This window comes from Diplotaxodon limnothrissa, linkage group LG22 (assembly GCF_057381915.1).
Source record: "Diplotaxodon limnothrissa isolate DT_005_m linkage group LG22, D_limnothrissa_male_GT1.1, whole genome shotgun sequence".
Taxonomy (NCBI): domain Eukaryota; kingdom Metazoa; phylum Chordata; class Actinopteri; order Cichliformes; family Cichlidae; genus Diplotaxodon; species Diplotaxodon limnothrissa.
Window position 1 is genome coordinate 18,101,443 of NC_140616.1, and position 15,534 is coordinate 18,116,976.

Here is a 15,534-nt window from a genome sequence, read left to right on the forward strand (position 1 = left end):
AGCTGGTCAGATGAATTGAGTCAGCTTTCTGAAGTTCTGCTACAGAAAGGAAACAAGGACAGCAACACCTCCACCTTTATCTGACAACACATCTTTGACGATTTGTCTTCTCAGTATCATAATAATTATATTGTCAGAATATTTTGGGTTGCTAAAAACAACTAAAAGCATAAAATTCCGTTTTCAAAATTCAGTACTGATGTCCCACATTATGAAAAGTTAGCCCAAACGGTGTACAATGGGTTTCTTTTCTGTTGACCAACATAAAAACTTTTCCAAAAAGCAATTAAAGAGATTAAACAAAGATATTTTGAAGGCATTTTGGAATTACCTGATTTAGCAGAGCTACTTACCCACTGTAGCTCAGTTCATGGACTTGAATTAGGAGGGACAAGAAAAGTGAATTCAACTGACTCCAATTTACTGACATCTAATGGTGAGATTTTACATACTGTAACTTTAATGATAGTTGAAAATAGCCCAGGCGCACGGCTGCTAGGTGAGTACACAGTTTGTGTAATATGTGAATAAAAATAAATATAAGCTTTACCCTCTTTTCCAACCAAAAGTTCCCAGTAGAGTTTTTGACCTTCAGCTGTTTTCTTTCCGTTTTTGTTTTTAATATCTTACACACACACACACACACACACACACACACACACACACACACACACACACACACACACACACGCGCGAAAAACATTTATGACTCGCACTCTCACCTCTTATTATTTTAAGTAGCTTAGTATAATGTATCTGTTACTTTAGCAATTTTCTCCCACTTCCCCATTAGGTTGATCTCTTTTACTATTTATTTATTACCATCAACTATTTGCTCAGTGTTAGTTTGATAAGTATTTTTTAAATATAAGGTAAATTTTACTTTTTTTTTTTTTTTTTTTTTCTAAATGACATCAGAAACAGCAGTATGCGACATTACGTGATGGCAGAGCTTCAGTTCATCCTTTGTCATTTTTTTTTTTTTTTTTTTTTTTTTTTTTTTTTAATAAATAGGACAGGGGGAATGAATGAGAGAGAGAGGGGGAGAGAAAGAAAGAAAACCAAAGGGGAGAAGAGACGGTGAGAAGGGGGGGGAAGAGAGACAAAAAAAGCAAAAAAAAAAAAAAAAAACAAAAAAAAAAAAAAAAAAAACAAACTCCTGGGTCACCTGTATGGAGAAAAAAACAAACAAACAAACAAACAAACAGAGGAGACAGCAAACAACAAAGAGCAACATAATGTTGGTCTCCCATGGTCTCTTGTGTTCTGGGGGCCTCTGGATGTCTGGAGTTTTGATCTCCTCCATACCCGCTTCACACCCTGGAGGACGGGGCTGAGGCCCCCCCACACTCCCTAGCAGATCATTACATGGAGAAACCTTTGGAATGCAAGCATGCTGATCCACACAGGTATGCACACATGGGTATTCACAGACGCGGACTAAAGCTTTCTTGGCTGCTGCCTCAAAGCACACTGTGCGCTGTCTATCTTGCGTGCTGCACAATATCGTTTATTACTTGGTAAATTTTACTTTTAATGAATTATACTTTATGCTTAAGTCTCCTTGTTCCTAGTACAACCTGCTTAAGACATGTTCCACTCAATCTCACGAGGAGTTGATCACGTGACAGCCGTTTGCGCACGCGCAGATTTCCTCCTCTGATCAGCTGACTTTGAGTGAGATGCTCTGTTGAAGGAGCCCCGTGTGTCTAAAACCCGCTGTTGTCTGCGCTATGTGCAGGAAACTGCGTGTGTTTGGCTGAAATATACCGAGTGGACTGCGCGCTGAAGCCGTTAAACGCGTCGGTGAGTACCGCGGTGCTTCGGTTAGTGACGTCGTGACACCGTGAGGCTACATTGATAAACAAGCTGCTGGTAGCAGCAGTAAGCTAACACTGCATGAAACGGGTTTATTCTGCTGTCACTGATTTTTTTCTTCTTTCCTTTCCCTGATACCGAATCAAAGAGCGGCGGTTTCTATTCATGTGGCATTCTGTGTGTTTAATCAAGAGGAGGGTCGCTATTTAGCGGTCTGCATCAACAAGAAGTTGATCATATGACAGTCAGTCAGCAGACATGGAGACTTGTCTGTCTCTCCTGTGTAGCTGTGATGAAATCAGCCACTTCTGTATGTCTGTGGGACTCTTTAAAACCAGTGGGAAATAATGAGGAAGTTCAAGATTCAGAACCAAATAAGAATCAAAAGAGGAAGAAAGAGGATTTTTACATGACTCATTCAGTGTTAGTTTGACGTGTGTGTCTGTCTAATGCAAAGTGATCGGAAAGCACTGAGATTTTTCTTAATCAAAAGATGTGAGAACACAGTTTAAAGCAGTTTAAAGCAGGGTCTGTTGTGGATAGCCACACCATTGAACTGAACTCCGTTCTGTTCAGTTCAATGGTGAACTGAACAGAACGTTCAATATTAATTTGATCTTAATTTGATCTTTTGTATTTGATCTGTATTTCTTAAACTTTGTACCGATAATGTTTGCTCACATCTTCTGAGCGTGCCTCCTTAACTTTTAGAGAAGAATACAAATCTAGCAGTGATACTGACTTAAAGTTCTCTGCCTGTAATGAATCAAGAAGCTAACTGTACGTCCAGAGAAACAGAATCAACTTTTTGGGATTTTCTTACCTGGATTATTGAGAATGCATTTTAACAATCTTAGTTACAACATCAACAACATGGTTCATTTTTAGCAAAGACTGCACAACACTAGGTGGCTGTAGCTCAGGAGGTAGACCAGGTGTTCTAATAATCAGAAAGCTGGATGTTTGAGCTCTGACTGCTCCAGTCTGCATGCCTTAGCAAGATACTGAACCCCAAGCTTCTCTCTGATGCATCCATCAGAGTGTGAATGTCAGATAGGAACCATTTAGGTTGGAAAAAGGGCTTGTGTGAATGAGGCATGTATAGAGCGCTCAAGTAAAGTAGGAAAGCACTATATAAAAGCCAATACATTTACTTTTCATTGAGCACATAGCTGCTAACTCCTTTGTAATCTCAAACCCTTTGGCTATCCTGTGTTGTGGACAAAAAGTTAAAATTGTCCGCTTCGTATTTTTAACTGAGGCTCCAGATTTCCAGCAATATGCTCGAATTATCTTGGTCTGGTTCACCTGGAGAGGGTTATATTCTCAAATCTTTCTTTTTCTCAAGGCACATTAGTTCAGCTGTCTTCCACACACTCTAGTACAGCGGTCCCCAACCCCCGAGCCTCGGACTGGTACCGGTCCGTGAGTCGTTTGGTACCGGGCCACGAGAGTTGAGGCTCAGGTGTGAAATGTATAGTTTTCAGGGTTTTTATTGGTTTTCAGCGTTATTTTGTTATCGTTTTTATCGTTTACTCTGTTTTCCTTGGTCTCTTCACGTGTGTTATGAATAAATTTTCTTTTTTTCATTACCGGTACTAGTTTTATTTTGTTGTATTTATCCGCGACACCTTAAAGGCCGGTCCTTGAAAATATTGTCGGGCATAAACCGGTCCGTGGCGCAAAAAAGGTTGGGGACCGCTGCTCTAGTAAACTCCATCAGAAGCTGGATAACTTGTGTTTTTGCGATTTTTGTGGGAAATCACACAGCTGGTCTTCACTTCCTGGATGAGCTTGGTTAAGAAAGTCCTTGTTGCTTTTGCAGCTTTGTTGGCTAAATGTCAGACGTCCGTCCCTGCTATGCATCAGTCAAGTTCTTGTATTTTTCAGTGTGTTTAGTCTCATAATTGCGATTTAGACTGTAATCCTTAAACAACAATTTGCTCTCCACAAACAAACACACAGCTTTACCTCTGACTTCAGTCCATGTCTTATTAAAAACTCTACACTCATCTTTCAGGACTAGCAAACTCACATTTCTCATAAATGTTGGTTCCAAAGGAACATTTACAGTCATGCTTGCATAAACATACCTATGTACATTAAAAAAGAAAATAAAGACAGCAAATTTGTATTGCGTATCTCCACAAAATCAGAAAAAATTGTAAGCTATTATCTCATTACAGCTTATGGTGAGGAATTTATCAAAGAATGTTTTGAGACTGAAAACAGGACAAGCTGCATGATGTATACTTATTTACATTTTAATTCCAATTTCCCACCAACCTAAAATGGGCCAATCAGGAAAAACCAATGGCTTGGATATGGCCGTACATTGGGCCCAGGTCTGGTCTAAAAGTAAAAGGTAAAAGCCATGCATTCATATGTTAATTAAGTAAAGATGCAAAATGAATAACCTGCCTCCAAAGCATTAGATAAGTATTATTATATTATCAGATTAGGATTTTACTGTAGCATTTCAGGTAGTGCTGCCCATTCACTAAATCGAAAACATAACATGAAAAAATTAAATCTTGTTTTTTCACCTTCAGTAACTTCCTTACATCAGCGGCACGGGGGACAAAATTCCTGCCAGCAGCCATGACAGAATTCTGGTTGATCTCGGCTCCCGGGGAGAAGACCTGCCAGCAGACCTGGGACAAGCTGATGGTGGCCACTACGCGCACCAACAACCTCTCCACTAACAACAAGTTCAACATCCCTGACCTCAAGGTGAAAAAACCCCAAAACACAGCAGTCCTCTGTGGCTAAGGCCTCAGTGATGAATGCATAGGTGGACACCAGCGTGGCCATTATTTGCCTTTTTGCTTATGTTTTCTGGTCTACCTCTAACAGGTTGGGACTCTGGATGTCTTAGTTGGCCTGTCAGATGAGCTGGCTAAACTAGACACTTTTGTGGAAAGGTAAAGTTTACTGAAACATGACAGAGTTTTGTGTAATGTGTTTGTCAGGCAGCGGAAGAGTTGTGAGCTCAGTTTTATAAAGAGTGAAAGAAACCTTTAGATAGAATCATGCTAATTGCTGTTTCGTTTTTCTGTTCTCTCTGCTCGTTTTCTATTCACTACTCATCCTGAAATCGGATGCAGTGTGGTAAAGAAGGTTGCTCAGTACATGGCCGATGTTCTGGAGGACAGCCGAGACAAAGTCCAGGAGAACCTGTTGGCCAATGGAGGTAACCTCTGCTTACGTAATCAGGCAGCTTCTTAGAAAAAACAAGTCTATTTGCTTTACAGCTATTAAAGTATATGGAAATGGAGATTGATGCTGATGTCTTTGATCTTGTTTCTACTTGATACAGTTGACCTGGTCACCTATGTCACCAGATTTCAGTGGGATATGGCGAAATATCCGATCAAACAGTCTCTGAAAAACATCTCGGAGATCATTTCCAAGGTAAAATCAACTCTCTTTGTAAATTAATTATTAATGCATTGTGTTGTATATTGCTGAAGTCCTGGTTGATGAGTTGAGATTTCATCTATTGTATTAAGACATAAATTGTCCCAGAGTACACTGACTATATCAGATTTTTCCAGCTGCACTGATCAGCGATGATGTATTCACCCATACCTGCTTGGTTTTCTAGCAAGTGACTCAGATAGACAACGACCTGAAGGCCAGAGCTTCGGCTTACAACAATCTAAAGGGAAACCTGCAGAATCTGGAGAGGAAGAATGCGTGAGTAAAACAGCCGTCACTAGCACAGACGTTTGTGGACACAGTGGACGAGTAGCTGTTGTTGTTGTACTTGTTTCAAGTCTGCTTGGAGTCCATCTGTGCATGGTTGAAGAGTTGTGTGTGATTACAAGGAATTTAAAGGGCACATAGTCATCTGTGCTGAGCCTCGTAATGAAATGTGTGTCCCTCAGACTACAGCGCACCCTTGCATAAATATGGGCCTATGTTGGCCCAGAGCGCTCATGCAAAAGAAATTATTCATCTCACAAGAGTTACTTTTGGTTAAGTGAAAGTTAACAACAAAAACAAAAACCATGCTTTTTTTTCCATTCATTGTGTTTCATTGATATTGTGGAATTGGGTGCTCTGCATTACAAGCTTTCACACATGGACACTATATATTTATTTTTTAATTTTTAAAAAAAAAGCTGGATTTAGAGTTGCACTGAAAATTTGTATGTTATGTGCATTTTTGTCACATGTATAGGATGTTTTTCTCATCACTGTAGAGTAAAACAATATTTTAGGTTGTTGCCTGAGCATAATGTGAAAACATCTTAGCTTTAATAATGTTAACAATACTGTTAGTATGTAACTTTATTCAACGTCTGTTTTCTTGTGCTCTGTGTATATGCATGTGTCTTTCTTCTAGGGGGAGCTTGATGACCAGAAGTCTGGCTGACATAGTGAAGAAAGAGGACTTTGTGCTGGACTCAGAGTACCTGATTACCATGCTGGTGGTCGTCCCAAAGTAAGTGCACCAGCATCATTGTATGCAGTGTGTGTGTCTTGTGAATACTTATTTTTTGAGCGCTTCTATTCATGGTGCAATCCCAGTTCCGAAAATGTTGGGACGCTGTGTAAAATGTGAATAAAAACAGAATGCAATGATTTGTAAATCTCATAATTCCCACATTTTATTCACAGTAGAACACAGAAAACATCAAATGTTTAAACTATGAAAATGTACCATTTTAATATAAAATAAGTCATTTTGAATTTGATGCTAACAAGTGTCAAAAACAAGGCCATGTCTAAAAAAAACTACTGTGTCGCATGACCTTGACAAGGAGGCATGTCAAAGGATATTGCGTCCATGTTTTGCAAGGCCAATATACCCATAACTCAGAGCAAAAAAAGTTCAAGGTGAACTGAGGCCAAAACAACAAATAAAAACTTTTAAGGAACACTGCTACCTAATCCTTACGTGAAGCAAAACCAAACAAAAAGTGTGCTAAACTCACAAGCCAGAAACGAAGAGGGAGTTCAGCCCTTCTGCTTTAGTGATACACTCACACAGTGAGTGAGTTAAGGTATGTACAAAATATAAACACCAGCTAACAGTCACAGGGTCTAGCAGAACTAATGTGTCTCCACAAAAAACATGCACAAAACTATCAAAGGTTTGGAGGCCGAGGGCAGGACCAGAACGCTGCTGCTGTCATTTCTGTTAGGAAAGTGCTGCTGGGAGTAGGATTTTTATGTTATTTTATTTTTTCAAATACCAGATGTTGATAGGGACCAATCAGCAGCTGGCATGTCACCTGGCCCAGCCATGGATTCAGCCAATCAGACGGAAACCTGCATAGAGAGGCTCAAAGATCCTCAGAGGTTGAGAGGTCACTCTCCTATATATAAAGCAGTGCCGAGAAACAACACTAACCACGTTCACGTGTGGAGTCTTTGCATTTGTAGATGGCGCAATAAACTGTTTTCACAGATGGTGATTTCTGGAAGTGTTCCTGAGCCCACGCAGTGATTTTAATGACAGAATCGCATGTTTTTAATGCAGTGCTGCCTGAGACACTGAAGATCACGTGCATCCAATAATGATTTTCAACCTTTTTGCGCACAGAGATTTATCTTCTTTCAGTCATTGTTGATATTATGTATTGCAGGTGATATGTTTAAAGAAAGTCCTCACAATTGTATGTTGAGAAAACAGTTTCTTTTAACCACCACTTACATCTAATTTTCCAGCCGTTTGTTGCCTTTTTTCTTTTTTTTTTGAGATGCTTTGATGCCATCAACCTGAAAATTAGCTCAGATTTTAATTAAATTGTCCATTTTGTCATTGTAAACATTTGATGTTTTGCATGTCCTACTGTAAATTGTGGGGTTTATGAGATTTGCATAATAATTGCATAAGGTTTTTAATATTTTACACAGGGCTCCAATGTTTTTGGAATCTGAGTTGTAGACAGTGCGAAGACGTTTTGTGATCATTAATTTATGAGCAAGTAATTTCATAACTGTACAGAATTTGGCTGTGGTAAAGGTTAAATTTTTAATTTTGGTCTGAGAATGGTTTTTATCAAAATAAAATAAAAGTCAAAGATGTTATTTTCTAATTTCCACCCTCATCAGGACGAGCTACGCTGACTGGCAGAAGACATACGAAACGCTGGCTGAAATGGTCGTACCACGCTCCACCAAGTAAGTCCTCCCTAGACGCTGCTAAATACAAAAGGTACAAGAAAGGTCTGCTTTTAAATATATTTGTGCATGTCATGAATTGCACATGGCTGTTCCATGTTATTATGATAACAGTTGAGGTAGACCAGAATTTTTACTTCCTGTGTCTTCTTCTGAGTTTAACTTTGTGCTTGACTCTGATTAAAACTGGAACCATCTCACGTGTGAACTGTAAAAAATTATTTGACCCGTATTAGAATAGAAGACGTTACGTGGTTGACCTGTAGAAGGCAATTGACCCTGTGTCAACATGGCCAGGACATTGTGTTTAGACTTTCTGGGCAAATGTGACCTCAACATCCTGATGATCCAAATCTGGAGCTGTCTCAGCAGGAAGACAGTTTGCATAGTTTGATTAAACAGAGTTTATTCTTAGCTGAAAATATTCTCCAGTGTTGATTTCTATGGTCACCAGTGAGGGATGTTTCACTTTATAGTATAATTATAGTTATAGTAAATCCAACTTAACAGGTATCAACAGTTCTTTTCCTTTTTTTTAAACTCCTCTAAACTGGCATGGTGGTAAGACAAGCCAAAGTGTATCAGTTTTTCCAACCTTCTCAGCGTCTGGTTTAACATGAATTTCTGTATTTTTCTCACTTCAGTCATTTTTATTTTCTGACAAACTGAACTGTTTTTATTAAAGTGTAGTCCAACTTAAGTGAGTGCAAACATGTGTGGACTGTTGTACTATTACTATTACTATTTTAAACAGTCCAATTTGCAACGTTGCAAAGGTCAGCAGCTGAAGAAAGTAAATTACTGTTAAATAAAATAAACGTAAAAATTTTGTTTTATTGAAATTTATTATTTTTATACTAAAAAGTTTGATTTGCATTTGAAATGTATTTTTATTATATTACATAATGTTTATTTTAAACATTAAATTTACATTTAAATATAAATGTATTGCATCTCTGTGTGGTTGCATTGTTGCTCCACAAATACAAATACTCTGCTGTATTGATATATTTTCCCACACCTCTTGTGCATTCTGTCCTCATCTCCAGACTGCTGTTTGAAGACAGCGACAGCGGTCTGTTCAGTGTCACCCTCTTCAGGAAAGCTGTAGATGACTTCAAACACAAGGCTAGAGAAAACAAGTAAACTCTTCCACTTCTGTTTACTCAAAAGAATATGAGCTTTTCAGAGTTAATGTCTAAAGCTTATGTTGCGTGTTGCACTTGATACACTCCAGCCAATCCAGCTTTGTGTTTTCTCTGAATGACAAATGTTTCCTTTAGTTATAAATGCTCCATAAATAGATAAGTGGCTCATGAGGATTTAAGTAGGGTGTGTGTGTGTGTGTGTGGGGGGTAGGTGCTTGATTATACTCATCTCTGTGAAAGCTGATAGCCATCTCTCTGCTGTGTGTCCTGGCTCAGGTTTACAGTGCGGGACTTCCAGTACAATGAGGAGGAGATGAAGGCAGACAAAGAAGAGATGACACGCTTGTCCACCGACAAGAAGAAACAGTTTGTATGCCTGCTGCTTACTTCAGTAACAATGTGTGTAGTTAGTGGAGCTCGCGCTGTACAGAAAGAATTGCTTTTGTAGTACATCTGTACATCCTTTTGCAGCTGCTGTTTATAGTTAACTAGTAATCAGAAAGTAAGCATGCCGTTTCATTTTCATATTGCTGTGGTATTTATCACCCTTACTTTTAAGAATGGTAAAAATTGATGATATGTTGTTGCATTTAATCTAGGGCCCTTTGGTACGATGGCTGAAGGTGAATTTCAGTGAGGCCTTCATCGCGTGGATTCACATAAAAGCTCTACGCGTGTTTGTGGAGTCGGTGCTCAGGTGAGTTGTCTTGCAGGAGATTATGAATTTATTAATGTACAGATGTGCATCCTTTACCATCAGGCTCTCGAATTCATGGTTACCTTGTATTTCATAGATATGGGCTGCCAGTCAACTTCCAGGCTATGCTGCTTCAGCCCAACAAGAAGAACATGAAGAAACTCAGAGAGGTGCTGTACGACCTGTACAAGCACCTGGACAGCAGTGCTGCAATCATTGACGTGAGTCTCAGCAGCACATTTGTTCATTACTTACCTGTTTGTTTGGGTTTTTTTGGCAGTGTTAAATGAAGTAATCTGAGGACTGTGTTATACAGTAAAGTAAGAATCCACCACAGATTATGACCTCGAGTCTAAATGACCTTTATACTAAAAACACAAACTGGATAAAGGATGAATGCTGGTTTCCAGTTTGCGTCACAGTTGTTTTTGGAGTGGCTACAGGAGGTAGAGCAGGTCAGCTACTAATCTTAAGGTTGGTAGTTTGATCCCGGGCTACTTCAGTCTACATGCCAAAATAACATTGGGTAAGGTACTAAAACTCAATTCATTCATCCCAGAGTGAATGTGTGTGTGAGTAGGTAAATGAGATGTGTTGCGTAAAGCACTTTTGAGTGCTCACGTAGAGTAGAAAAGAGCATCCATGCTTCCATGCTAGCTGCAGGTGACTGCAGCAACCACTTGCCAACTGGTTGGGGAATGCACATTTTTCCCAGCGGCCTTCGGTTGCGTGGTGGAGGAGAGATAACTGACTGATCACTGACCGGTTTCTAGGCCTGCATGATGCATTCATTAGTACTAGTTAACTGGTTTCAAAGTAAATGCCAGCAACAACTGGCCAAGGGAAAAAGAGTTGCTGATTGGTCTTTATTTAAGTGAGGAAAAAATATTTTTCCAAAGAGAACGATAATGTATTGTCATATTCTCTTGTATAATTACTGTTCTCTGCCTTCAGGCCTCCATGGACATCCCGGGGCTGAACTTGAGCCAGCAAGAGTACTACCCCTATGTTTACTACAAGATCGACTGCAACCTGCTGGATTTCAAGGTCTAGATACATTATCATCACGTGCAGGAGTGTTCTGATGTGACACTTTCACATCCACAAACCTTAAATTATTTTTACTCTAGACTTTTTTTGTGTTCTTCCTTCTTTTCCTGTGTTTTATGTTCCTAGTACATTCCTGGGTCTCCTCCCTTATAAGTTGTTAGGAATCAGAGTGCTGATTAGCGACTGTACTTAGGATCTGTTTTAGAGGTAAACTGGTCTCTAATCACAACTTCTGTTCCAACATACTTAAATGAGAGCTAACTTTTTTGTTGTCTTTTTCTGTTTGTGCCACACTACTTAAGTAAACAGCTTCCTCCATCTCAATAGTTGGTATTCCCTCATTGCTTCAAATGCTATGTAAAATACAGTGTTTTTACTGTCACTACTTCCATACCCTACTTGTTAAAATTAACATGAAAGGTATATGTGGGGTAAGTGGGAATAAAAATAAATAAATAAATCAGTGTGCGTGTTAACTACAGTATTTATTTCAAGCCTCCAAAATCAGTGAATATGTTTGTTCAGTTTTTTAAAAGTGACGTGTTTATAGCTCCCTGTAAGGAATGCCTGTTTGTAAGTAGATGTTGACAGTTGTTTCTGCTTCTCAAGCTAAAACCTGTGAAACACTGAAACTGGTCATTTTACGGTACAAAGAAGCAATATGTTCGCTGATCTTATGCTCCTGTGATTTCTGTATATCAAGCCGTTTGAGAACAATGAATAATGTGTATATGTGCAAATACTGTATTGTCAGTATATCTATAAATTAAAACACATATTTAAATAAATGTGAAATTAAATACTCTATGAAAGATCCTTGACTTTGGCTTTTTATGCTGTGTAAACCTGCTCAATAAAGTAATGGGGGGAAAAAAAGATAAAGGCTAAGTTGTTAAGGGGTGTGACGATTTATGAGGAAATAACATCTCTCTGAAATAAAGGTGTGGTTTTAGGTACTACAATGACCATTTTAAGGTTACTGTTGATACAAGATACACTAACAAAAAGCGTATCTTAAAGATAAAACATACACTAATCAGTTAGACAAAAACAACCATGTGCAAAATGACCAGACTCTTCAAAGAGATGCAAAACAAAGATAAATGAATGCAAATTGATTCCAGTGACAATGCTGAGGGATATCAGGAGGGTGTGAGGTTTTGTCTTATATCTTATTCCAAAGTTCATCTTATTTTTCTCTTTGTCCATGTATATGCATGTGTTTTTACACAAAGATGCACATCAAGCTCATAATGATTCACATGTTTGTTTTTTCTCATTATTTGGCTTTTTGTGTCTTTTACAAAATACCTACTCTACATATTCAGTGTTTCTTAATAAGAAGGAGCATATTATTCATTTTCTGTTACCAAACACAGCTATCCATCCACACACGCATTTGTGGGCATGTTTACTCTGATCATAAAGTATTTTAAGCCATTTAAAGCTTCATTATTATCAAATGCAGATCCCCTATAAAAAGTTATTTATTGGCGCCTTATTAAATATGAAAACTGGCATCCACGTTTTGTTGTTGATTGTGAAGATTTAACTCGATAAATTTCATTAAACACAGAAAGAGCAGTTTCGTTTGGCACACACGTTTCCATGTTGATGATGAGGATGCTGGCCGTAGTGATGATGCTGACAATAGCAGCTGTTGATTTCCCTTGTGGCCAATCAGCAGCCACTTTAAGCTCCGCCCTCTCCGGGTGACGCAGGTAGCTCGTGCTGGTCAGCTGGCTCTGCTGTTTGAGGAGAGCAGCAGCTTCAGAGCCGCCGACTGATGATGGAAACACGGATGGAGCTTTAGTAGAGAGCCAGGGAGGAGATGCTGCGGATGCTGTGAGACAAAGCGAGCCGTGTTTAAGCCCGCGTCAGCCTCAGCTACACCTGCCGTGGATGATTATCTCGATGGGTTGTGGAGGGAGTCGGGCGGACGCGATCATCGAGCCGAGGTACCATGAAAGCTGGACAAGAGAAACAGAATCGACATGGCTTACTAACACGGATGTAGAGACCCCTCTTCCAGTAGCAAACAGTAAGAGCCTCGTCATCTCTAAAATAATGAAGAGAAAGATCTTCCATTAAGATGCAAATCCAAATGCATTCTCTTTAGGTGCCATATATGCTGACAGGGTGCAGCCACAAGCTAAACAAACCACTCACACCACAACTTGACCGAGCTGACACAGCCATCGCAGCCATCTCTACTATCTTGTTTTCACGTTTGAAAGAGTGCCACATTTCAAACACTAACCACTGTCCTGTAGGTAAACCTCTGGAAGCCAACATAAGGGAGAAGAGGATGGTGAACACGGGCACCCAGTGTGGGAAGCAGGCCCTCACCACCAGCAGCTCCAACCACCAGAGGAGACCCAGACGCTCTTTTAGTGATGTAGGTGTCACTGGTAGCAGGTACTGGCATGTGTGAGTCCTAAAACATCTTTGCACACATGGTCATGAGCAGGATTTGAGCACCACCAGTAATGCCACACACCAAACCTGCAAAATCACCGTCATCGTCATTAAAGTGTAACTATATTCATCATTAGCTTTTAACATGTTTACATAGAGTGCAGCTAGAGAAGCTTAATCAGCTCGAGCCATCCACATGCCATTTATGCAAGGGCCTCACAGCATTTAAAATGTCATAAAAGCTTTGTTTGCAATTTTACATAACAATAATGTTCATAGATGATTTACAAGACAGCTATAAGAAAATAATTAAACAGTAATACAAAAATGTAAGATATTCCTAATATTTCTGATTTAACTTATTCTAGTGAGATTTTTTGCATTAGTTTATCGTACATACCAGAAACTCTTTGAGCTAATTGTTTTGTTTTTGCTGTGGGAAATTTTGTAAAGACACTTAAATATAGTTCACACATACTGTCTCACTTACTGCTCATTCATTATATTACAAAATGTCAGTTCATCTGACCTTCGTCAGGTATAAAATTAACATCCCTCCATTATCATTTGTACACTCACTGGCCACTTTATTAAGCACACCTGTTCAGCTGCTCATTAATGCAACAAATCAGCCAATCACATGGCAGTAACTTAATGAATTCAGACATGTAGACAGCCTGCTAAAGTTCAAACTGAGCACCAGAATGGAGAAGCAAGGTGATATAGGCGACATCGATTGTGACGTCATTGTTGTCAACATGAAGGTATGGATCCATCTTGCCTTGTATCAAAAGTTTAGGCACCATGGTGTGGGGGATATTTTCTTGGCACACTGTGAACCCACAGTACCAACAGACCATTGTTTAAATGTCATAGCCCACCCAAGTATTGTTGCTGACCATGCCCATCTTTTTATGACCACAGTTTACCCATCTTCTGATGGCTTCTTATAACATATCACGTCACAAAGCTCAGATGATCTCAAACTGGTTTCTTGAAGAAGACAATGAGTTCAGTGTATTCAAATGACCTCCAGAGTCAGCAGATTTTAATCCAATAGAGCACCTTTGGGATGTGGTGGAACTAGATATTCACATCATGGATGTGAAACAGACAAATCTGCAGCAGCTGCGTGATGCTGTCGTGTCAGTATCGACCAAAATCCTCCGAGGAATGTTTTCAGCACCTTGTTGAATCTGTGCCTTGAAGAATTACGACAGTTCTGAACGGGGCACTAGCAAAGTGTACCTAATAAAGTGATTGGTGAGTTTATCTTTTTAAAAAGGAAAAGTAATAACAGAAACTCTCTTTTTTGTGAGGTTTAAATTGAAAATATTTTTGTTGTTCTCAAAACTGAAATAAGCTTTAAAAAAAGATCTGAAAAATTATTTTATCTTACCAATTATATTTCAGTTTTTCTAAATGACAGTTAAAAATATGTATTAATAATTTAACCTTCCACACATGGAAGAACCTCAGTGACTCACCTCTCAATTGGCCATCTTTGCCCACTCGCTGTTTGTCTAGTGCGGTGACATTTAAATGAAGTGGGATTCCAAATCTTTTCACAGCAATCTACTCGTGACTCCAAAAGGAGGTCATCAAAGGAGGCCAGCGCTTTGTCTAAGGATGGGCAGCCGGTAAGCGCCAACAGCAGTGACGATCCAGAACCTGAAAACGCCTCTGACGAAAGATGAACCTCCACGAGGAGGAAGACGGCTGTAGGTGCGAGTGCCTCTCCAGAGAACAAGATGGAGATTTGAAGACGTGCGTGGCTGATTTTATTTATTTATTTTTATTTTCTATTTTTTTGCAAGATCCTGGCTGTTGTTTGCAGTGATTTACGACACAAGCACCTGCAAACGTCTCCATCCAAAGACCTGTGGATGCTGCATCTTCGTTGTGCCATTGCAAATGCATGTGCAAAGAAGAGAGTGGGTAGCGAGCAATGTTCACACTTTACACCATGCTTCTCTCCCATGCTTATGGTGCCAGTCAGGGAATGTGTCACTGTTTTCAGCCAGTGTGAAGAAAAAAAACAAAACAAAAAAGAAGAAAAGAAAAAAGAGCAGATTGTCCCATATGCACATGATAATTACAAGCAGTGTGTTCTGTGTGAGGCCTTCCTAAGAATTTGCTTCAGTTCTTTGTGCAAGTATACTCCTTTTGTTGTGAATGATTATCAGTAGTATGGGAACTAATACCGATGCTGTTTAACCTCAGTCAATTCTGTAAGTAATTTTAATTTAAAAGAACCAGAAGTGCTGT

General features: G+C 39.3%; 2 protein-coding genes across 3 annotated transcripts; both read left to right on the plus strand.

The window, feature by feature from the left end:
- The first annotated feature begins 1,672 nt into the window (after positions 1-1,672).
- On the plus strand, positions 1,673-11,579 carry atp6v1c1b (ATPase H+ transporting V1 subunit C1b). Its single transcript, XM_085346026.1, has 13 exons — positions 1,673-1,806; positions 4,371-4,551; positions 4,675-4,742; positions 4,926-5,011; positions 5,138-5,232; positions 5,426-5,517; positions 6,170-6,268; positions 7,885-7,953; positions 9,003-9,095; positions 9,378-9,471; positions 9,701-9,798; positions 9,896-10,019; positions 10,753-11,579. Exons 2-13 carry the CDS (start codon positions 4,420-4,422, stop codon positions 10,849-10,851), a joined length of 1,149 nt encoding a protein of 382 aa, XP_085202152.1. The 5' UTR covers positions 1,673-1,806; positions 4,371-4,419; the 3' UTR covers positions 10,852-11,579.
- Positions 11,580-12,750: 1,171 nt separating this feature from the next.
- Positions 12,751-14,963, plus strand: LOC146609764 (uncharacterized). 2 transcript variants are annotated; one of them, XM_085346990.1, is made up of 3 exons: positions 12,751-12,889; positions 13,122-13,246; positions 14,838-14,963. In XM_085346990.1, exons 1-3 carry the CDS (start codon positions 12,751-12,753, stop codon positions 14,961-14,963), a joined length of 390 nt encoding a protein of 129 aa, XP_085203116.1. The 2 variants fall into 2 exon arrangements, with proteins under 2 accessions (XP_085203116.1, XP_085203115.1); XM_085346989.1 differs by having other exon boundaries at positions 13,122-13,241; positions 14,815-14,963.
- Positions 14,964-15,534: the final 571 nt, after the last annotated feature.